At 53.6% G+C, this 22546-nt stretch overlaps 1 protein-coding gene across 2 annotated transcripts in view; it reads left to right on the forward strand.

The window, feature by feature from the left end:
* ULK4 (unc-51 like kinase 4) overlaps positions 1-22249 on the forward strand; it is a 252749-nt gene extending 230500 nt beyond the window's left edge. Inside the window, exons 36-38 of one of the 2 annotated variants that reach the window (XM_070391530.1) lie at positions 10805-10903; positions 18542-18627; positions 21083-22249. In XM_070391530.1, the coding sequence (XP_070247631.1) occupies positions 10805-10903; positions 18542-18627; positions 21083-21146 (249 nt within the window). In that variant the 3' untranslated portion in view covers positions 21147-22249. The remainder of the gene's footprint in view (positions 1-10804; positions 10904-18541; positions 18628-21082) is intronic. The other variant, XM_070391531.1, reaches the window with a different exon arrangement.
* Positions 22250-22546: the final 297 nt, after the last annotated feature.

Genomic DNA, 22546 nt, shown 5'->3' on the forward strand with positions numbered 1-22546 from the left:
ACGTGAAGATTCGAGTGGCGCAGGCGCGACACTGGTGGGCGCTGACCCAGCAGTGAACCAAGTAGGCGGTTCCTGCCTTCATGGGCTTCACGGCAGCTGGAGGGAGGGGAGCAGCAAACCAGTGTGTGTGTTTGGTAAATAGCACCTTTGTGGAAATATAATTCACGTATCATACAACTCACCCATTTAAAATGTACAGTTCGGTGGGTTGTTGTTTTTTTTATGTTCTTACTGATTTCAGAGAGAGGAAGGGGCGGGGGAGAGAGTGATAGAAACATCAGTGAGAGAGAGAAACACTGATGGGCTGCCCCCTGCACGCTCCTACTCGGGATCGAACCCAAAACCCAGGCATGTGCCCTGATTGGGACTTGAACCAGTGACCTTCTGGCGACGACCAGCCCCTGAGCCACTCTGGCCGGGCTCAGTGGAGTTTTTTAAAATATATATTCAGGGAGCTGTGCGACCATCACCACGGTCAGTTTTGCAACATTTTTACCACCCCAGGAAGAGACCTCATACCCATTAGCAGGCGCATCTTCTCTCTCTCTCTCACTCTCTCTCTCTCTCTCTCTCTCTCTCCCTCCCTCCCTCCCTCCCTCCCTCTCCCTCCCCCCACCCCCTCTCTCTGGCACCTGGCAACCACAGATTTTCCTGTTCCTGTAGGTTTCTCTTTTCTGGATATTTCATATAATTGGCATCATCCAATCTGTGGCCTTGTGCGTCTTTCTTCACGTAGTATCATACTCTGTGCTCTGTTCTCGCCTCCCTTGCACGACACCGACAGGAGCCCTCAGCTCCACCTGTCACAGTTCCTCACCGGACACTTTGACACAGGAGCGAGTGCCATAAGGAGCAGGGATCCCAGTTTGCCAGATTGGCTTCCTGGCTCTACCAAGCAGAGGCAGCAGTAGCCGGTCCTGAGTCCTGGTCAGAGGCGGCTGGAGTGGTGGTGATTGGTGCGGGCTTTGTCCTTGGAAGCTTAAGGTCAAGTCTTCCAGCTCCCCCTAAAATTGTGAGCCCCCAGAATGTTCCTCTGCTTCCGTCAGCGAGGCTTCATCTCAGGGGCTTGCTTCCAAGAACCCGAGTGTTAGGTTTATCCACGTTAAAGTTCCCATTTCTGCTGGGCCGAGTCCATGTGCTGTGGCAGCAGGAAACCCAGGCAGATCGCTCGCACGTTACCCAGGTTACCAAGTGACCCCCGCCCCCTGTCCCAGGCCTTCACATGTGCCCCTTTCCTTACATCCACATCCAGGCGTATCACCCCTTTGTCATGACGGCAGGAGATCCAGGCCCCTCCCAGGTCTTCCCTAGATTTCCTGGGGCTCTCTGAACCCCTCTTGGTCATCACCTCTCACCTCCTGCCCTCCCACGTGGCTCCCAGCTACAATCCCGGGGACTTCTGCTGTTGCACAGATGGGGTCAGCTGAGAGCCAGGCCCGGTCCTGGAGTGTTAGCATAACCCTGGTCCTTAGCTGGCCACTCAAAAGCTTACCGGAAGCAAGCAGGCGAGCATAGCATTCCCAGAGCCTCTTACTTGTTTTTAAGAAGAGAAAGTAACTTGTTGATAAACGTCGGTGTTTTACCGACTATTAGCCACACAGCGCCGGCGCCATGCCCGGGAGGGAGGGTGTCACCAGAGCGTTCTCCGGGCTGGGACCTCCGTGTGTGCTGTGGACGTGGACGGGGCCTCGGTGCCTGGGTGTGGCTGTGCGGGCATCGCTAGGCCTTGATTAAGGCCTTCGTATTAATTGGGAAGTGTTCTTCAACCTCAGAATAACTTCCATCCAGAAATCAGTGAGAACTTACTGCAAATCCTGTAGAGTTTATTTGTTACCCATTTATTGCTATCCCTTCAACATGATTGTGTTAAATAATGCCCGTTATAAACACATATTTAGAGGAAAGTTAGACATCATCAAATGCTTTCTCTGTAGTAATAAAGGTTTCCCATCTAAAAATTGTTTGAGAAGAGCCAATACCCGTTTGTTTTTATCACTTAGAGCTGCCGTGAATGTCCCAGAAATAAATACTGGCTAACTGACATTTACCTCTTCCTTAGTTCCCTGCATTTTCGCGGCTTTATGCCAGCCTGGGTGCCCCAGCGGGCATGAATCAGACAGCTCCGCGGGTGCCCCAGGCTTCCACCCGTCAGAGAAATGTAACCAAAGCCTTATTTTCCCATTTTTCACCGACTCGGTTTGTACCTCCTGAAAATAAATCTTGTGCTGGCAAGTGTGCGATGAAACTGGTGCTCAGGCTCTGCTGGTGGCGGCGAGACCTGGCCCAGCCCGTGGGCGAGGCACCTGCATTTCTGCTTCAGGGGCCCTGTTACAGCTAAGAAGCTTGACTCGGCAATCCTGGCCCTACGACTCTATCCCACAGTAATGGGCTGGAACAGGAGACATGGTATATGCGTCAAATTATTTATTCTTACAAGTAATCCGAAAGTCCATCAACGTGGGCATGATCAGGCAAATTATATTAGCCTCCGTCAGTGGAATATTTTGTAGTCACTAGAAATTATCATCATAAATACAGATTAGCAAGGTGGAAAAATATGTGGGCTATAATGGTTCAAAGTAAAAGTGTCACAAAAATAGTGTATCCACTGGGTTTACAAACCGCTCCTCCTGAGCAGAGGATCACAGGACCTAAGGACCTCCCTTCCAGATTCCTCGGAGACCTCCAGATACAATTCCGTATTGCTGCCTTAGCCCGTCACCCCCAAACTTTGAATCAAAACCAGCCACTTTCATGGCGCGTGATTCTACGTTAGCGACTGAGGCTGGGAGCTGCCGCTGACCTTTTGTGGGTCTTAATTGGGCTCGTGCATCCCGGGCAGCTGCAGGCCAGCTCGGTGGTTCTGCAGGTCCACGGAGCTCGAAAGGGCTCGCTGAGGAATGGGAGCCGTGGAAGGTGACAGAGCCTGGAAGAGATGCAACTATAACCCCGAGAGGAAGAGCAGAGGCTCAGCCCGCGCCCTCCACTTGCCAGCTGGAGGTCACTTAACCTCCCTCTCCATCTCCCCTCCCCGTCTGCTCAGTGGAGCTTATTTAGGTCGCCAGGTGCTATGCGTCCAGCTGCTGTTTGTCCAGCTGCTGTGTGGTTAAGGGAGGTGGGATATCAGGTGCTCGGTACGTGGTGAATCTTTAATAACTTAGCTGTGTCCTCCTCGTGTGCCACCATCTATAATAGCAGAGACCTCACCCGATCTCGTACCAAACACGGTCGCACGCGTGGAGAAGAGGAGGCCCGGGGCCTGGGTCTGGTGTTCAGCACTGGCCGCTTCCTTGGCGTCCGCCCTGCAGACCTGCCCGGATGCCCTGAGCAGCGAGGAGAGGTTGGGCCGCACGCCCCCAGGGCTCCCTGCGCTGTCTCCAGGACCCCCAGGCGCTCGGGCTCATCCGGTGAAAGCTCGCCCCGGCCTTGACCTTTTGTCGTATAAAATGTTTGTGTTCAGGCCCCCAGAGCCTGTTAAACTCGCCTTGCATTTCGTGGCTGTTTTCACTCATGTGACATTTCGGAGGGAGCTGTGGACAGTATTTATTATTATTGCCAGCAGGTACCGGGTCCAGACAGTGGTAAAATGTAATGAAGAATTCGGAGGACAGAGTGGCCTTGGGGTCCCATCCATTATTCCGGTCATTCGAGTGCAGCGACTTCCCCCTCCAGCACCTGAAGCGGGGTAGCACCCCCGATTTCAAAGGGCCGGCGCCCTCCGGTGATGGCGTGTGCTTGCAATAGGAACATTTTTAGTGGGTGGTTTATAATTGCCATAACATCAGCAATAACAAAACACTTTAAATGTGTTAAATAACCAAACGTTTTTAATGTGTGGGAGGCGCAGCTCTAATGGAGAAAGGTCCACGCCCAAGGAGGTGTCCTCGCCCCCCCCCCCCCCCCCCCCCCAGCTCTCTGACACAGAGCCCCTCCACACCCACAGTGTGCTCAGGCTGTGGGTCTCGGGCAGGCAGGGCGGGCCTGCTCTGCTGTGAACCGAACAAAGCGGGACTCAAAAATTCGCCGTCCGTGACCATCACATTCCAGGGCATCTGGACACTGGCCGTTCAGAGAATTACTGGAGGAGGGTTTCTGCTCCGAGGGAGCACAGCCTCCAGGCCGGGCACACTGGGTTTGGCAAGCTTTCGGCGGAAGCTATCCTGGGACAGTACGTTAAGGTCCCTCGGAGCATTCTTAGGGCCCGGTGTTAGTTGCTGATGACGTTAGCCAATCGCAGGACCTCCGAGTCAAAGTGGTTCCAGCAGGAAGTGCATTACATCTCACAGAAGAGGGTCCAGAGGTCCAGGGGGCCCCGAGGCTCTGCAGGCTCTTCCTCCTCCTCCCCCTCCTCCTCCTCCTCCTCCTCCTCCTCCTCCTCCGAGTCGCCATCCTCCTTCCACGAGCTGCTTCCTTGGACTGTCGCTGCAGGACGTGGGCAGCCCTTGCAGCGGTCGTACCGAGAAGGAGCCCCCAAAGCTTCTCCCCTCGGCCAGGGGGAGGGTGTACCCCTCTGTCCGCTGGGTCCTGAAATGGGGCTCGGAAACCGGCTGTGTTTTCTGCATCGATGTCCCTTCCCTCATGCAGCTGCGGCCAAGCCCACGTCCAGTGAGGACAGCTCACGACCACCTGCTCTTCCTGGGGCCAAGGCGGCGGCGGCAGCGGGGTCCGTCTTGGAGGGAGGGCGTGGCAGAGCCACAGGCTTCCTGGGGCGGAGTCACCTGGGCCTGGACCCTGCAGGTGGTAGGAGGGAGTCTGAGCACGTTTGCCAGCAGCTGGCTGTTCTCTCATGAGCCGCCAAACGTCTGACGGAGGCACCAACCTGTCCAGACGCGCAGCCGCTGCCGCCTCTTCCCCGCCCTGTGTCTCCCCGCCCCGTGGCCAGTCCCTCAAAGCCAGATTCTAAGCTCTCCTTGAAAAGAATATTTCTTAGAAGAGATGTTTTCTCCCTCTGAGAAACACCCCCGGAGCCAAGATGAGCAGGAGGCTTTGATCTCGGAGGCATCTTTTTAAGTTTGATCTTTTGATCTGATGTTGTTTCTGTGTACTTAATGGTTTGCTTCCAAATCACCTAAACATAAGGTCAAATCAGACAAATACTTTCAAAAGCAAAGCCCAGACCCACGCTTAATTGCAGCCCCTAGCAAAGTGCTGTTGCCTTGTTCTTCGCCACTGACACCTTGGTCAGGACCTGGCAGGGGGTGAGCGGAGAGCTTCCCAGTGGCTCCCGGGCCTGATGACCCGAAGCCCACGCAGCCAAGGACCCATCAGCAGCTCTGCTGCTCTGTCCCCCGCCCCTCCCCCCGCCACCCTCAGCCCTGTAGGAAGTGGTAGGGAAGCTGCTTCTTCCCAGCCCCGGGCTGTGCGGTTTCCCTGTGACGTTCCAGCGAGGTGTGTACGACCCAGTCAGCTCTTCTCCGCACCAGCGACACGTGGGCCTTGGAGCCAGAGTGGCGGGCAGTGCCGAGCACGGCATCTCCGTGTCACCCGTGGATGGAGCACGCGTCCTGGTCTCGGAGCTGGGAGGCTCTGGTGGAGGCCTCCCCCGCCCCTCACCTCCGCTGCTGCCACACAGAGGAGCCCTGGGCACAGGAGGCCGCAAGCCACAGACACAGGATTCCCAACAAATGGGAGCCCAGCCCCCTGGGACGGTACCGACTGCCTGTCGAGGGTTCAGAACTCCGCGTGGCTGCCGTGAGCCAAGTCCAGCAGAACTCCGTTCTGGTTCACGCTAGTTACAGTCCTGTGTTCTAGGCCCAGGCCTATAATTAACTCGGCTACATCTGTGCCAAAACATGAGTAAGATTTAAGATCCCGTGGTTGCCACCCATCTTTAAGTCCATGAGTCAGTCCCCCGGCTTTTTTAATTTTTATTTTTTAGATAATTACCTGTGCTTTTTGAAGAAAACTGTGACCCCTGTGACTGAGCTGCAGGGTGGTGCTGGCCGTCCGCCTGCTGTGCCCCCTCAGGATGGCAACAGAGACGGAAACGTAGAGCACGCCGGTTTCCAACCGCCCGGGGACGGCCAGATAAGCTTTGGACTCGTGAGCACTCAGGTGACTACGCAGGGACCCACTGCAGGCAAGATGGAGCGATGGGCGCCGATGTGCCCTCCCCACGGAACACAGAAAGACTGCGTGTAGCAGGCGTTTCCCGGGCACTGGCCTGCAGGCTGCGGAAGGCAGGGGTCCCGCGGGGCAGCGCCGAGGGAGATGAAGCTGCGGTCGGCCGAGCTGACGGCCTCGAGAGTTTGCAGGCCAGGCAGGTGGAGGCCGAGCTGCAATGGAGCCAGGAGGTTCCTGGAGTTGAGGAGGCCGAGCCGAGAGTCGAGGAGGCAGACGATGCCCAAGAACCCTGCGTGGGGAGGCCTGGGCTGGTGGAGAGGTCCCCACGGCGGGCGGCAGGGCCCTGACCAGTGCGTGTGGGAGGCCCCAGTGCTCGCCCAGGGCCAGCACGAGGCCTGTCCCCCCAGCCAGGCTAGAAACTGCTGGTTCACGAGGCGGGTGTGTCATGCACAGCAAGGTCTTGCCTCGGGGGTAGTGAACGTGGACTGAGCCGTGCTCCAGACTCACCCACCAGGAGTCCCTGGGACCAAAGCCCTGCATCCCTGTTGGGGTGCCCAGAGGCCGCTGGCGTGACGGCCACGGGGGGGAGGGGCGGGGGGCACAGCTCCCTTGAGGCCGGGCCCCAAGCCTGTCACCAGCACCGGCCACTCTTCCCCTCCCTGTCCCACTCCCCCTGGGTCCCCACGAGGACGCGGGCAGGGCCATGGAGGTTGGCCCGCTGAGCCTGCCAGGACCTGGCACAGAGGGCTGCCCGGCTCTGATGGTCCCGGGAGCCTCTGACCTGCCTCCGTCAGTATCATCCTGGCCAATTGGACACGCGTCCAGACGCTGTTTCCCAGGCAGCCAGTTCTGCTCGGCGCTGTGGTCCTTCGGACTCGGTCCAGAGCGGGATGTTGGGTCTGCTGACTTCTGCTGGGAGTCTCCCAACCCCATCCCCGCCCTCCCTCCCCCCGCCCCCACACACACACACAGCGCCTGTCAGAACCCGCTGTGCATGATGGGTGCTCTGGGTCAGCCGACCACTGACCGGTCTGTCTGAGGTGGAAGTCCAGGGACTTCAGGATCCCCTCCCTTCTCCGTGGTCCGGCCCGAGGAGGGCGGGCGGCGTCTCCGAGGAGCTGCTCACTTCCTCACAGCGATCGTTGTTAACATGCTCCCGTGGCGTCTCTCAGTGTCTGATCAAGTCCCTCAACAGAAGTCAAGCCGCAAGGGAGCGTGCAGCCAGTGGTCCGACATCGGCCTGGGTTCCATCCATCGGCCTGCGTTTCACTCAGTGGTGCCTGACGGCTCTAATCGTGTGAACAAATGTGCTTTCCTTTTCCTTCCCCTGTCACTTCCTCCCAGTGTGACCAGTGGGGACTCGCGCCGCCCCGCTTGCTTCATTGGGTCCCAGCAGTGTCGGGTGACGTGGAGGACGCGCCAGGCAGAGGCGGTGACAGGCTCTGAGCTCAGACTCAGCTCTCCGCTGCCGCTGGTCCTGTCCCGGGCGCGGAGGCTGCTGAGCTGGTGGGGGGCCCCGAGGCGCCTGCCCCTGAGCCCCAGGAGGCTGTGTCTCCCTGCGGAGGCGCTGACTTGACCCCTGAATCTAAGCAGGGCCGGGCACGTGCAGGGTCACACCAGCTGGTGTCCGTGGGCCCCTGGACGGAGCGGACCGGGCTGCTCGGGGCGCTCACCTCGGAATGAGTGGGACCCCCTTTCCGCCCGCCTCTCGCTAGACCGAGGGCCTCGGGAGCAGGTCGGGGTGTGAATTTTCTTCTCCCACCAGAGGCCTCAAACTTCGGCCGTACCTGTACTCACGTCCACGTGTTTGTATAGTTGGTGTTTCTTACTTAACTGTGTTGTGAGCGTTCCCTGTCGTCCTTATTCACAGTGACCGGGCCCCGGCAGAGTGGCTCGGTGGGCGGCGTGTCCTCATTCGGTGGCGTGAGGACTTGTCTAGCCTCGCTGACTGAAATCGCTCTATTTTCCCCTCCGTACCCCCCTGAAATATGTAGTCCAGGGAAAGAGCTGGAAACCGGTGCTATTAAGCCCCTCATCTCAAAGCCCCACCATCACACACACACGCATGCACACCCATGTGTACACACGGACACGCACGGATACGCGCGCGCGCACACACCAAATTGAGTGATCCCTCCGCACAGACGCCTCAGTGTGAACGCAGACTCTTCCCAAGCTCAGCCGAGGGGCCTGTGGCTCAGGTTCGCACACGGCCCCTCCCGCCCGGGACCCGCCTTCTCACACTCGCCGTCGCACGTGGGTAGTTGCCACGCGAACAGTTTCCCTTTTGAGGAGGTGATCTCAGCGCGTCCGGGGTTGGCGTCCCAGGGCCACCGCCTCGGGGAGCATGTCGTGCCGCAGTCTCGGCGCCGGGGGCGGGTCCTCTGGGGAAATGCCTCCGGTTGGAGGTCTGCCTCCCTAACTCTGCCAATTACAGCTGCTCTCTGCTGGGTCGTTGGCTGGGTCAGGCTAAAGGTTTCCCAAACCAGCAGTATTGTCTTTACATTTGAAACTTACTGGACTTAATGGCCAGAAACCAGTGTAATTATGAACAGTTTCTAAGCGAGAGGGGATTTTTTACTGCCCCACAGAGAGCCGAGGGAGTTGGCTGGCCTGACAGGAAGAAGGGAGGTGGGTGATTTTCTTCTAGAAAATAACCCTGTCTCACATGGCGCGGGAAGGAAAAACATCCACTGCTCAGGGGCTCCCGCCAGGGCCTCCGGAGAGCAGGTGCCACGGGTGCAGGTGGAGGAGGGAGGTGTCTGTCCGGCCATGCTGGGGAGCATGCAGACCCCAGGAGGAGAGAAAAGTCACTCGAAGGAGGAAAAGTCCTTCCCACGGGTGTCCTCACTGAAGGCAGCTCGCCTCTGCCTCCGAGCATTCGGGGTGCTCACGTCACCCTGCCCTGCTCGCCCTGTTCCAAGTCCAGGAGGGACTGCGGGAGACTGCAGGCCCAGCCACTCCCTGGGGACCTGGGCTCCGGGCAGAACGGCAGCCTCCTCCTTACCTGCAGGAGGCGCCATCTCGCCTTCCCCAGCCAGACAGGGCCCGGCTCTCCCTCTGTGCGTCATTGTCTCCCTGTCCTGCGCAGCCCTCTTCACCCCGAGGAGTCGCCATGTTCCGATGCCACGATGTCCCAGGGCCCCGTGCTGCCAGGTCTCACTGCGACTTCCAGCCGAGCTGGGCCTCACGCAGAACAGGCAGAAGGCGCCACGGTGGGCCACCTGGTCACCAGGACGATGCTCCTTAGCCCGGTATCGTGCAGTCCCCTCCAGATGACCTTGTTCACGGGGATCGGGGCCAGACCTGGGGGAGCCAGGCTTTGTGACGGGGCCTGTCTTGGCAAGACCCCACCTCTTCCCTTGGGATGCCCCAGAGTGAGTTCCCCCGGGCGCCCCGTCACTCCCTGGGGATCAGGCCCGAGACAGGAATCCCTGGGGACACCTCTCCATGTCTTTTACATCAGCCTCCGCGGCTCGCCCTGGTCGGACAGGCCTCACTTGGTTTTGTGCAGGAACATTACGTCTCTGAAGGGCCCCAGGGAAGGCACAGACCCTGCGAGGCAGCCGAGGGCTGTGCGGGAGGGTCCCTCAGCGTCCCAGGAAGACATGCTGAGCACCTGGGCTGTGCTCTTCCAGACTCGCTCTAATCTGATGGGAAAGGTGGGGCCCTGGCAGCAGCTGGGGAAGTTTCTGGAGGGGCCAGAATGAGCAGCAGCAGGTAGAGGAGGGGAGGGGCTGCCAGATCCCATCCCGGTGTCCGTGGCAGGGGGTAGCATGTCTCGATTCGCAGTGGGTAGAAGTGGCTTTGAAGTAACAGAGGAACCTCAGCTGGAGAGAAGGCAAAGTATATGTTAAGAGAACAAAATAAAGGGGCTGGGTGGGGAGGTTTGTTTTGGGGATTTAAACTCTCTGAAGTAGAGTTGTCATAGTTACCTGCTTGTTTTTACTTGTATTCCTGAGATCTGAAGCCCATGGAATTAAAGTAATTCTCCCCCGTGAAGTCTGTGTCGGTGCCAACAGGCCCCTGGGCTGCCCTCCTGGGGTCCCTGTGGGCCCCCGATTTCTTTCTGCATCTCTCGGTGCTGCCTGGGCCTGTCCGGGGGAGCTCGTGATTAGAAAACCGGGGTTAACGTAGCTTCCTTAGCCACACGCACTCAGGACCACTGCGATCTAGACCTCCATCACGACACGCCCACGAACGAGGCCCCACGGCCTGCCCACACCTGACTCGCGTGCAGCCACCGCTCGCATCCCCCAGACCATTTCTCCACGGAGCAGCTCGCCCGGAGCACGGATGGAGCTCATGCGGATCCATCACGGGCCATGGTGATGGACGGTGCAGCACATCTGACGTACACGTTTTCCAGGCCTCCGATGAGGTGGGTGGGTACCAGGCCTGGCTCTGTCCCTCAGTGGCCGCTCTGTCCCTGTCCCAGACAGGCCACTGTCCCCGCTGTCCTTGCAGCCTCAGCTACACACGGAAGAGGCTGTGGCGTCAGGGTCCTGCCACCATCAGGACATGGGACACGCCTGTGGTTAGCGTGCACCTGGGAAGCCGAAGTCCCCACAGGTGGGTGCAAATCCCGGTGGGAAACGAGGGATAATTCTAGACACTTTGAGAGTTCCGGTTACACGTGCGATGCCTGAATGCCGACTGACAGGTCACCGTGTGGGAGGCTGAATGAAGCGACATATTTACCCCAAACACACGAGCAGCTTTTCTGTGTGTCGTCCGTCAGGTTCACAGGAGGGGAGGCCCCGCTTCCCAGCTGGCTCCAGCTTCAACGCTCCAGTCATTTCCCCCGAGAAGACCAGGCTGTGGACGGTCCTGGCAGCAGGTGAGCCGCACGCCTTTGGCAGGACCCACGTCTCCCTCCGGATGGGTTTCACCGGGCGGCTCCCGGGCAGGCGTCTCGGCTGCGGCACCAGGTAGCGCCGGGGCTCCACATCCGGTCGACGGGTTTCGGCATAAAGCAGAGAAACGCCAGGCCGGCAGGGCTGTTTGCAGGAAACGGCCACCTGCCACCTGAAGGTTTTAAAATAATGAAACAACCCCGCTGTGGACTCTTCAGCGTCCCAGGAACCTCTGCTCCAGTCGCACCTTCCTGCAAAATAACATCGAGTTTGCTTGCCGCTTGCCGTGGCTTGTGGGGACGACGGGGCCGCTAGCAACGAAAGTCGTAACCACAGGAAGTGGTACTGTGTGGGCACCTCCGCCAGCCCCTGCGTCCTTTACTTCTGAAAGTCGCCTCAGCCGAGAGAGGTTGTCCAGGAGTCGCTTAGCCATGAACGCAGGCCCGCGGGGAGCATGCCTCCTGCCGATGGCAAGGAGATTCCTCTGTGGGTCTCAGTGTGCGGCCAACGCTCTCTGCTCAACATGTAGCTCGAAGGAGAAGTAGGTGAGCCGCCATTTGGCTTTCGGGCAAGTTTAAACGGAAGGTTGAAGGCCACACTGTGTGGTGGATACAGCGGGGGCTTCTGAAGGAAGGTTGGTGTCCATCTCAATGTGTACGCTTCAGTGGCCAAACTCGGGGAGAAAGGAGAAATTCACGCCTAAGGATCACTCCGTTCAAAGCCACTTGGAATCTGAATATTGCAAACTTGACTAATTGCAGAAAGCTGGTGCCGGAGGACAAAACAATTTAGCAAGGCAAATGGGAACTCCTGTTTTCTCAGAATATCCCAGATTTATCTTTAGTCACATCTCATTCTGCAGATCCAATCAGACGTATAAACCAGGTAGCACACGTGCGTTCCTCGCTGTCTTTCCATTTCCCTGTCCAAGGACATCTCGGTTCCTTTCGCTCTCTAGTGACCAGGGTGTATGCTGCGGTGGACTTCCGCACGCAGCTTTTTACGTGGACATCAGTTCTCAGTTCACGTGGGCGGGTACCCAGGAGTATAATTGCTGGGTTGTAGGATGAGGTTGTGCTTAATTTCATGAGGAATTGCCAAACCGTCCTCCAAAGCGCCGTGCTGTTCTGCACTCCCACCAGCAGGAAGGGGGACTCGCTGTGGTCCTACTGGTGTCTGTTATCGTCTGTTACCGTCTGTTTATGAACCGTTAGCCTTTCGAATAGGTATGTGGCTGAATTGCACTGCAGTTTTAACATGTTTCCCTGATGGCCAGTGATATTGAGTATCTATTCAAGGGCTCATTTGCCACCTACATATCTTCTTTAGTGAAGTGTCTATTCAGATTTTCTGCCTATTTTAAAAATTTGCTTGCTTATTGTTGAATTTTAAGAGTTCTTTTATAAGTTCTGGATAAAAGTCTTTTATCAGATACTAGAGGCCCGGTGCATGAAATTCATTCACTGGGGAGGGGGTAGGGGGGGTTAGGTCTCTCAGCCCAGCCTGCGTCCTCTTGAAGTCCAGGAGCCCTCGGAGGATGTCCAACTGCCGTGGAGGTGGGAGAGGTTCCCGCCACCACCACTGTGCTCGCCAGCCAGCCGTGAGCCCAGCTTCTGGCTGAGCGGTGCTCTCCCTGTGGGAGCGCACTGACCACTAGGGGGCAGCTCCTGCATTGAGCATGTGCCCCCAGATGGTCAGTGCACATCATAGAGACCAGACATTCTGCCGTTCGGTCAACTTGCACATTAGCCTTTTATTAGATAGGATATGATTTTCAAATATTTTCTCTCCCAATCTGTGGCTTATTTTATTCTCTTATCAGTAAGTATTTTACAAAGAACAAAGTTTCTAATATTGATCACGTCCAGTTTGTCAGTTGTTTTTTTTCCTTCCAGGGATCCTGCTTTTTGTGTTGTATCTAAAAATTCATCAACACACCCAATTTCACATAGATTTTCTCCCATATTTTATTCTAGAAGTTTTGTAGTTTTGTGTTTTACATTCAGATCTGTGATGCATTTTGGATTGTGTTTTATGTAATTGTAAGAAATGTGTGCAGGTTCATGTTTTTACACATGTGCCTCTGTGTTCTAGCATCATTTGTTCAAAAGCCTGTCTGTCCTTCACTCAATTATCTATGTCTGGGCTCTCGACTCTATTCCACTGATCTCTGTAGCTGTCTCTCTGCCAGCCCCACAGCATGACGGTTACCGTAGCTATATAGTGAGTCAGTTGGTTCCTCCAACTTTATTCTCCTTTTCAAAATTGTTTTAGCTATTCTAGTTCCTAAGACTTATAGATTTAAATTTTAGAATCAGCTAGTCAATAGCTACAAAAAAAAAAAATCCTGCTTGAATTTTGATAGGAATTGCTTTAAACCTAGATTTGGAGAAAATATCTTTACTATACTGGGTCTTCCAATCCATGAATATAGTATGTACACTTGTTTAGATTTATACCTTTGAACTTTGTCAGAACTTGCTTTGTGACCCAGCATATGGTATATTTTGAAAAAGCTCCATAAACACTTGAAAAGAATATATAGTTTGCAGTTATTAGGTGGGTGTTTTTCTCTACATATATGTAAATTAGGTCAAATTTGTTCATATTTTGTATAAAACTTTTATGTCCTTGTTGATTTTTGTGGGCATGCTACTGGAGAAATTGAAAGGTATCCCACCATAATTATGGATTTGCCTAATTCTCACTTTGGTTCTGTCATTTTTTTGTTTTGTGGATTTTAAGGCTGGTATTAGATTTAGAATTTAGACTCGGTATATTTTCCTGGTTGATCGATCTTTGAATAAACATAAAATGCGTCTATCTGTCATTATGATTATTGCCTTAAAGTCTGCTTTGATAGTAGCTACACCAGATGTCTTTGGCTATTGCTTGTGTAGCATATCTTTCACATTAAGCTATTCTGTGCCCTCCTATTTAAGGTATTTTTCTCGTAAGCAGCATATACTTCTGTCTTACTTTCTCTATATCTAGTTTGAAAATCTTAGTCTTTTACTTGTAATATTTGTTAAATCTACATTGAATGTAGATATTAATATATTTGGGTCTACATTTATCATATTACTCTTGATTTCTGCTCTTGTTTTCCTTTCCTCTTTGGCTTTGCATATGTCTTGCTCTTCTTTTTCTAGTTTATTAACACAAAAGCTTGGATTATTGATTTGATACCTTTCTTTTTTAATATAAGTACTTAGTACTATGAATTTCCCTTTAAGCACTGCTTTAGCTGTATCCCACATATTTTGGTATATTACATAGTCATTTAATTTCAGTTAAGAATATTTTCTCATTTTTCTTGGGATGTCTGTCCTCTTTGATCCTAGGATTATAAGGAGTGTGTTATTTAATTTCCAAGTGATCGGAGATATTTCTGTTATCTTTGTTATTGCTCTCTATTTATTATGATCAGAAAAATAATTCATATGGTTTCAGTTCTCTTAAATTAACATTTATGGCCCAGAATATTGTACATGTTGGTGAATATTCCTGGATTCTTGGGGGGAAATGTATGTTCTGTCATTGATGGGTTTAGTGCTTTACAATGTCAGTGAGATCCAGCTCATTGATAGTGTTGTTCCGCCCTTCTACATCCTGCTGATTTTTTGTGTACTCATGCTGTCTATTACTAGGAGAGTAATTTTTAAGTTTCTAGCTACAATTGTGGACTTGTCTGTTTTCCTGTTTTTGCTCTGTGTATTTTTAATTTCCATTGTTAGAAACATACACACTTATTGTTATAACTTCTTGTTAACAGAATCCTTTTATCAATGTTATATATCCCTAATTTTCTTTGTTCTGAAGTCTACCTTGCCTGATTGTAACGTAGTCTTCTTTTGATTCATATTTGATAGTATATGTTTCATCCTTTTATCTATCATACTGTATACAAATTAAATTGTTTATAGATAGGATATACTTGGGTAATATTTTAATCACTCAAAAAATGCCGAAACCAGTTTGGCTCAGTGGATAGAGCGTCGGCCTGCGGACTGAAAGGTCCCAGGTTCGATTCCGGTCAAGGGCATGTACCTGGGTTGCGGGCACATCCCCAGTAGGAGGTGTGCAGGAGGCAGCTGATCGATGTTTCTCTCTCATCGATGTTTCTAACTCTCTATCTCCTTTCCTCTCTGTAAAAAATCAATAAAATATATTTTTTAAAAAAATCTCTTTTATTTGTTGCATTTAGATTGTTTCACTTAGTGCTATTCTTGATATGTTAGGATATAATCTACCTTTTTATTTGATGTCTGTTTTTCCCCCATTTTTCTTTCTTGCCTTTTTATAAAGCTCTTTAACTATTTTTACTAGCATTACATTTTATAATCTATTATATTTTTACTACCTAATGTATTTTCTTACTATCCCTGTGTAAGGTTTTTTTTTTTTTAGTGGTTGCTATTGGGATTATAAAATGCTTTACTTTTCACAGTCTTTTTTTTTTTTTAAATCTTTATTGTTCAGATTATTACATTGGTTCCTCTTTTTTCCCACCATACTCCCCTCCACCCAGTTCCCACAGTCTTCTTATAATCATTAATTGTAATATCGAAACCATAACACTTTATAGGCTCCTTCCCCCTATATGCTTCAGGGTTTTTAAAATATCTATGTACAGCAGCACCCCATCAGACAATTTATATGTTTTGCTTTTCTATCATCAAGCATTATTTTAAAGAAAGAGAATATTCTATTACATTTATTCAGGTATTTACCCTTTCTGTTGCTCTTCCTTCATTTCTGATGTTCCAGGTTTCCTCCTGGTATTATTTCCTTTCTCTCTGCAAAACAACTTTTAGCAATTCTTTTAAAACAGTTCTGCCTCCATTCATTTTCCTTCATATGAGAATGTCTTTATTTCACTTTAATTCCATAATATTTTACTAGATATAGAATTCTAGTTTGATAATTCTTTTAGCACTTTAAAAATGTTTTGTCACTTTCTTCTGATCTCAGTGTAAAGAGAAGTCCACAGTAATTCAAATCATTGTTCCCCTCTAAGTAATGCATCATTTTTTTTTTCCTGCATGCTTTCAACATTCCTTGGCTTCAAGTTTGATTATGAACTGCTTGGGTGTGGATTCGTTGGATATCTTGTTGGACATTTTCTCAGCTCCTTGAATCTATAGGTTCATGTCTTTCATCACACTTGGACTAGTGTTAGCTATGATCTCCTCAAATACCTTTTCATCCATTTATGCGGTTCTCTCATTCTAGAGCTCCAGTGACACAAACCTTTTGTTATTGTCCTACAGTTCCCTGAGGCTCTGTCCTTTGTGTTTTCAACATTTTTTCCTCTGTTGCTCAGGTTGGATGTTTCTATTGATCTGTCTTCAAGTTCGCTGCCTCTTTCCATTCTGCTGAAGAGTCTATTCAGTGTGGCTTTTTATTTATTTTTTGTTAATATATATTTTTTGGTTCTCTTTTATATTTTCTAATTTTTATAGTCTATTTTATTTTAATACTTTATTCTGTTTTCATACTGTTCTATTCCATTTTAATATTTGTTTCAAGAGTGTTATAGTCTATTTTAATACTTATTTCAAATGTTATTGTTTTAGCATTTTTATAATGCTTTAAAGTCTTTGTCAGATACTTCCAACATCTGTGTCATTTTCTTACGTATTGTCTTGTCTCATGTGAGTTGAGACTTCTGTGGTTGTTTGGATGCCCACCTTTTGGATTTTATCCTGTTTTAAATATTACTTTATAAGGCACTGTGTCGTGTCGAAACCCTACAGAGAATATTGATACTTTTATTTTAGTAAGCAGTTATGTTGGTTAGGTTCAGGCTGCAGCTTGGAATTGTAAGTTCAATATCAGATTCAAAGCACTTGCAATGCTGATCGGATCTCTCCTGTGTGTCCTCCAAGGGTCAGGCTGGGGTCTGGGCAGAGGTTTGTTAGCTCAGTTCTCAGAGTTTTGGGTGTGCTGTTTGGACCAGTTCCACGCAAGCACAAGTTAAGGGTGAGCCTAGGAACTCATAAATAAGTTAATGGGGTTGCTTTCTCGAGCTCTTCCCGGTTCCCTGGGTCTCCCACTCTCTGTCTGGCCATACACTGCTGACTTCCACAATTGTTGTATGTGGGCCAAGCAGTGGGAGGACAGAGAAGAGGGTTTCGGCTGCCGCTGTTGCCGCCCCCACCGCCGTTATCGCCACCAGAGAGCTGAGGAGAAGGAAGGAAAATGCCCGAGTTTCATCTCCTCTCTCTGAGCTTTGGGGTTTCCTCTCCCTTCCCCAAGCCGGGCTTCTCCAGAGCTCTCTCCTCGCCCCCAGTGCTCACTCCGGGGGTTGGATTGGTTGAGTCCTGCTGGCCTTCCTGGAAGGAGAGAAGGGGATCCAGTGTCCTTCCCCGCCTGCCTGTCGCTGTTTGCTTCTCACTGTTCTCCAGTAGCTGAGCTGTGTACTCTGTCCAGGTTTCATAGCTGCATTCGGAGGGAGAGCAGGGGAGCATGTCTCTTCTCTCTCAGCCAGAACTGGAGTCTCTGATATTGATTACAATTTTTATTTTCTAATTAACTCGTCTTTATGTGCAGGACAACAGTTGGTGTTGTTCATAAGAGTCCCATTAAGTGGCCAAATCACATAATTTTCCATTAATTCTTTTGGCTTTGTTGATGCCTACACTTATGTCCATTTCAGGTGATGCTATTTTAGTCCCTTCCTTTGTGTGATTCTCACTGTATTTTCCATTTGCACCTTCTGACTAGCCTTGTGAGTAAATGCGGTCTTACTGTCTCTTTGGAACCTGTTGGGCGGTTGTATGGGAGCACACAGTCCCATGGGAGGGCTGGGCAGGGCAGTGGGTGTGGATGCAGCTCAGCGGACCTGCCTGAGGCACATTTTGGGGAACCTCACCGAAGGGCCCGGCCGCCAGTGTAAGCCTGTGCTCACCTCAGGCAGAAGTGAACCACAGCTGGCTTTCCGGACAGCAGCCTCTAGAGCTCACCCAGTCGGGTGTGATTTCAGGGCCTTTACATGCAGCTCTTTGAAGATGCAGGTCTTTGCAGCAAGCACGCCCATCCCATACAGCTGAGCTGGCAGTGGGTGAGGCACACGTGGGGAGTGGGGTGGCGCAGGTGCAGAGTCCACCTGCAAGCTTAATGACCCCCGTGACCTTCCTGTCCCTGTGGCTAAGAAATTTCAGCCTCTTCTTAGAACTGGGCGAAGGCAGTCCAGCCTGGGCTGCTACGGTCAAGGGGAAAGGACACTTGAGCAGGGGGTCACCTGAGGCCAGCCTGGGGCCAGCCTCCAAGAGGACGATAGGCTACGGCTCCCTAGGTCCTGCCGTGGTGACCCCTGCATCTCCCTGAGCCCCGGTGACCTCACCGTGCAAGGCGTGGCTGTGGGAAAGAGGAGGTGACAGAGCCTTCCGAAAGTCCGGTGCCACCTGAGGCAGCCCACCGTGACCGGGCACATCCCCCGCCCGAGACTCCCCAAGGGCCACCACCGTCTGCCTCTGTCCCCATGGTCAGCAGCGTCCTGCGGGGTGGGCCTGAGGCTTGCTCCCCAAGGCCACAGGTAGCCCGACACTCAGGGTGCCCACCCAGTGGGCTGAGTCGGGGCTGGGCCCACCGACCACTGTCTTCTCCCGCCTTTGCAGGTCACCTCCAACGAGAAGCACCTGGAGAGCCTGAAGGGTGCGGGCAGCCTCCTGCGGGCGCTGGAGCGGCTGGCCCCGGCTGGCGGGTGAGTCGGCCCAGGAAGGGCCCGTGCAATCTATTGGGCTCAGCAAACACTGACGCACTCTTTTCTCTCCGTCTGTCCCCCCACTCCCTCTACACACCAGGGACCACCGTCTTCCACTCGGTCATTGCCACTGAGGTCCCTCCCAGCGGGGGAAGCATGGTCGCTGTGTCTCTACCCCCTGGGGACCCCCCACTGTCCAAATGAGGGGTATCAACAGGAAGAGGGGTAAAAATCAGGATATCTAAGCCCCCCAATATCACATCTATAGGGGATAGAGGTGAGCGGGGGGAGTGGACTGTGACTAGCTGGGAGGGGACAACAGGTGGGAGATGTGATGAACCTCATAAGGTGGTCGGTAACCAGCCTGTGTACACGCACCCCCATGCCAGCCCGGGCCACCTGGCAGAGGGACTGGAGGTCAAGGAAGGGCTGGGGTCAGAACCGACAGCTCAGCCTGCCCGGCAGCACCAGGCTGCCCCGCTTGGCCAGAAGGAAAACCTGGAATCTAGAGAATCGGAGTGTGAGGTTAGCTCTGCCTCCACTCCCCAGCTGTGCAACGTCTAGAACATTCTAGAACTGAGGGGCAGACCAGGCAGCGCTGTCACCCAGGAGCGCCAGCCCCACCGTCATGCGGATGCTCAGTGGGGTGAGTGCTGCAGGGAGGGTTCATTCTGCAATGACACGCACCCCTGCACCTGAGAGGTGGTGGCAGCTGGTGGGGGGAGAGCTTATACTGTTTATGTGAATGTTAGTGCCAAGTGACAAGGGGAAACACAGGGATAAAGAGTTGTCCCCAGGCCTCCATGCTTCCCGCCGGCTGGCAGTCTCACGGCTCACCGCTCACCGGTGTGGCGGCACCAAGCCTGGCAAGTGGTGGGGCTTGGGAGGTTTGAGGAGTGGTCAGTGAATGCAGTGACCCCTCCTCCCTCAGGCCACATCCCTGTGCTGAGGGAGGTAGCCAGAGGTGTGGGGGCCACAGTCCTGAGCCCCCGCTGCTGTCCGTCCCCACCCTGGGCAGAAGGCCGCCCCTTGAAGGCCTTCACTGCACATTTTCTGGTAGCTGTCAGCACCACAGGGTTCTGTGAAGTCTGTTTTCGGTGCTTTCGGATGGTATTAATTTGAAGAAATACATGTGATTGCCGAGGCGAGTCTGTGGTGGAAGCAGGGCTCCCTCCATCCTTTTTGTACTTAATCCTGGTTGGGTAGGGGAGGGGGACACCACCTCCTGGGCTACCCACCCCCCATGGTTCCTGTGGGTGAGGGAAGAGCAGGCTGACGTGAAGGGAGGCCCCGCCTCACCATGGCAGCCCTGGTGTGAGGTGCAGACAAGGACTCGGGCTGTGCACACAGCCACCCCCAGGGACCCCAGCCTTGAGCAAACAGTTTGGTGGCCGGCTCCTGAGAGCCCTTCCCCCAGCTGCCTGTGGGACTCTCCTAATAGGCCCTCAGCCTGCCTTTGGGTCCAGGCCAGTGCGGCCGCAGAATGCACCTAAATCTTGACCAAATGTCAAGTGAGGCTCAGGGCTCCGAGGGGCTGGTGGTCTCCCCCGCCCCCGCCCCGGCCCCCAACACTCCAAGCAGGTGGGAGGTTGGGCTTTGCTCTGATGGCTGAAGAAAGGCTTTTCTAATGGTGACCAAGGAGGGAATGGCAGTGCTCTCGGTTCTGATTGGCTCTGCCACAGGTTGACGTGCCCTTTGCCAGTCGCTGAGCCTTCCGGGGCAGCTCAGTGGGCAGGGCAGACCCTCTGGACCTTGGCTGTGCAGCCCCGTCTCCTGCCCTGTCCCCTGGGGGCCCACCGTCTATGCAGCCCCCACCTGATTATTTGACAACAGCTCTATTTCTGTGTAGTGGGAGGTGCCACAGCTAATTGCATACTTCAAGGTGAACATTGCTATGTGTCACTCTTTCTTTGCTAACAGTTGTTAGCGCACAGGCTTAAATGTGTCTCAATTTGCTCTGGTAACAAAGTCTCCATGTTAAGCTCTTAATTGCACATCCACACCTATGGGAATAAGACACCCAAGACTCATGGCTGATGGGCCAGCCAGTGGCAACACGGAGCAGGAGAGTCAGCCTTTGGGTGGGTCTGGGATCTTCGGTCTTTGGTACAAGTCAGCTGGAGGCAGGCCCCCCCGCGGGACCCCGTGGGACCCGGGACAGGCTGAGCAGAGTCTGGCTGCTGTCTGACAGCTCAGCATCAGTGCACCTGGCCCAGGGCGTTCAGATGCTGAGAGCTGGTGGGCCAGGAGCTCAAGCCTCGATTAGGGGTGCTGGTGGGGCCAGTTCTGAGCCCCACTGGGGGTGCGGCTGACGGGTTCGCACCTCAGCCTGGGAACACGGTTTCTGCGTCTCTAGATACTGCGGAGGGGCCGCCCTAGGAGAAGCAGCTGGTGCATCGGACACCAGCCCCTTTGAACGAGGCGGCTCTTCAGCCTGACTTTGTTTTCCTCACAGTTCGTCTGCCGACAGTGCGGTGGCCTCCTTGGCCCTGGAAATCCTCCAAACGGTTGGACACTAGGCGAGAAGGCACCGAACACAGGCCCAACCTCGGCTGCACAGGCAAGGCCAGCCCCCGCCACGCTCGGCACCCCAGCCGTCCCCGCACCCAATAAAGCCAGCTGACGCCCGAGCCTGCGCCGTGGTGCTCTCCCTCACCGTGGGCCCTGGAAACGGCCTTCGAATAGAGCCTCGTCCTGGGGGCACCCGGGAAGCCAGGTTTGCCCCGGGCTCAGAACGTCCTTTCCTGTGTGGCGCGGGCCAGCCCGCCTGCGGAGACTGAAGGCAGCGCCCAGCCAGCCTTGGGAAGGGTTAGCCTGTCTCCCCCCACTTTGACCTGCCTGGCCGTCCTTCCTCTCAGGGACACACTGAGTCCCAGAACCCCCTGCAGGCACAGGCAGTTAGAGTTTGCCTGCAGAAATGCCAGTGCTCCAGGAACGCTGGCTTCCGGGAAGGTCTGCCCATCAGGATGGGTGGATGACATCCAAGTAGAATTGTCCCCCCAACTTCTACCAGTTACTCCCAAATCCTTGAACCTCTTCAGCCTCTCCCTATGTTCCCTCACACACATGCCAAGAACCTCCTGGGAGCGTCATGCCCATGAAAACGTTTGGTGGACAGTGCAGAGGTGCTGGGCCGAGGCATCTGGCCTGGAAGGTGGGATGGGTCCTGGACAGCTCTGACCAGGTGAGCAAGTGGATGCATCCCCTTGTCTCTGGGGCCTGTGTCTGATCTGCAAAAGGAAAGGGCTAGACCAGGCCAACAGCTGCTACCCTTCTCCCATCTGTGGGACTGTACTGCTCAGAGAGGATTCGCCCCAAATAAACATGGCCCCTGCCTAGGTGGGGCTGTCCCCTGCAGAGCGGGTGGGGCAGGCAGAGGTCATAGGCCCACTGTGCCACAGTGATCGGGTAGTTTGCCAAGTTCATTGGGCTTTATAAAGAAAGCAGCTTGTGCCAGCTCTCAAAGGCATGTCTGCCAGTCCCCACCACAACCTGCGAAGCAAGCCTTCTCCGCTTCCTTTCAGGCCATCTACTTGCTTGGCTGACCTCAGGACTGACTCCATAGCCCTGTGTCCCCTGTGGGTGTCCAGAGCTTGGCTGTAACCAGTTGGGGTGTAAGAGGCTGTCTCCCCCCCCCCCCCCCCAGCAGGAGGCAGTTTCGTTTGATTGCTCACAGCCTACTTACTGCCCATGGTGAGGAGGCTGCATCCCGAGGGGTCTGGCCTGGCTGGAATGGCCTGTGCTCCTGGGTGGGGTGGGGTGGGGAGTTAACATAAGGAGCAGCCAGAGGCCTGGCCTTTGGCTCCAGCTGCTTTGCCTCCGGGGCCCAGGGAGCAGGCACAAATCTGTTTTCCCAGACAACCTGTTCTCCCTGGGGAACCACTTGAGTTCTGGGTCTAGAGTCCTCAGAGAAGGCATT

The sequence above is a fragment of the Myotis yumanensis genome, unplaced genomic scaffold (genome assembly GCF_028538775.1).
Source record: "Myotis yumanensis isolate MYYU_CA2020_CCGP unplaced genomic scaffold, mMyoYum1.0.hap1 SCAF_14, whole genome shotgun sequence".
Taxonomy (NCBI): Eukaryota; Metazoa; Chordata; class Mammalia; order Chiroptera; family Vespertilionidae; genus Myotis; species Myotis yumanensis.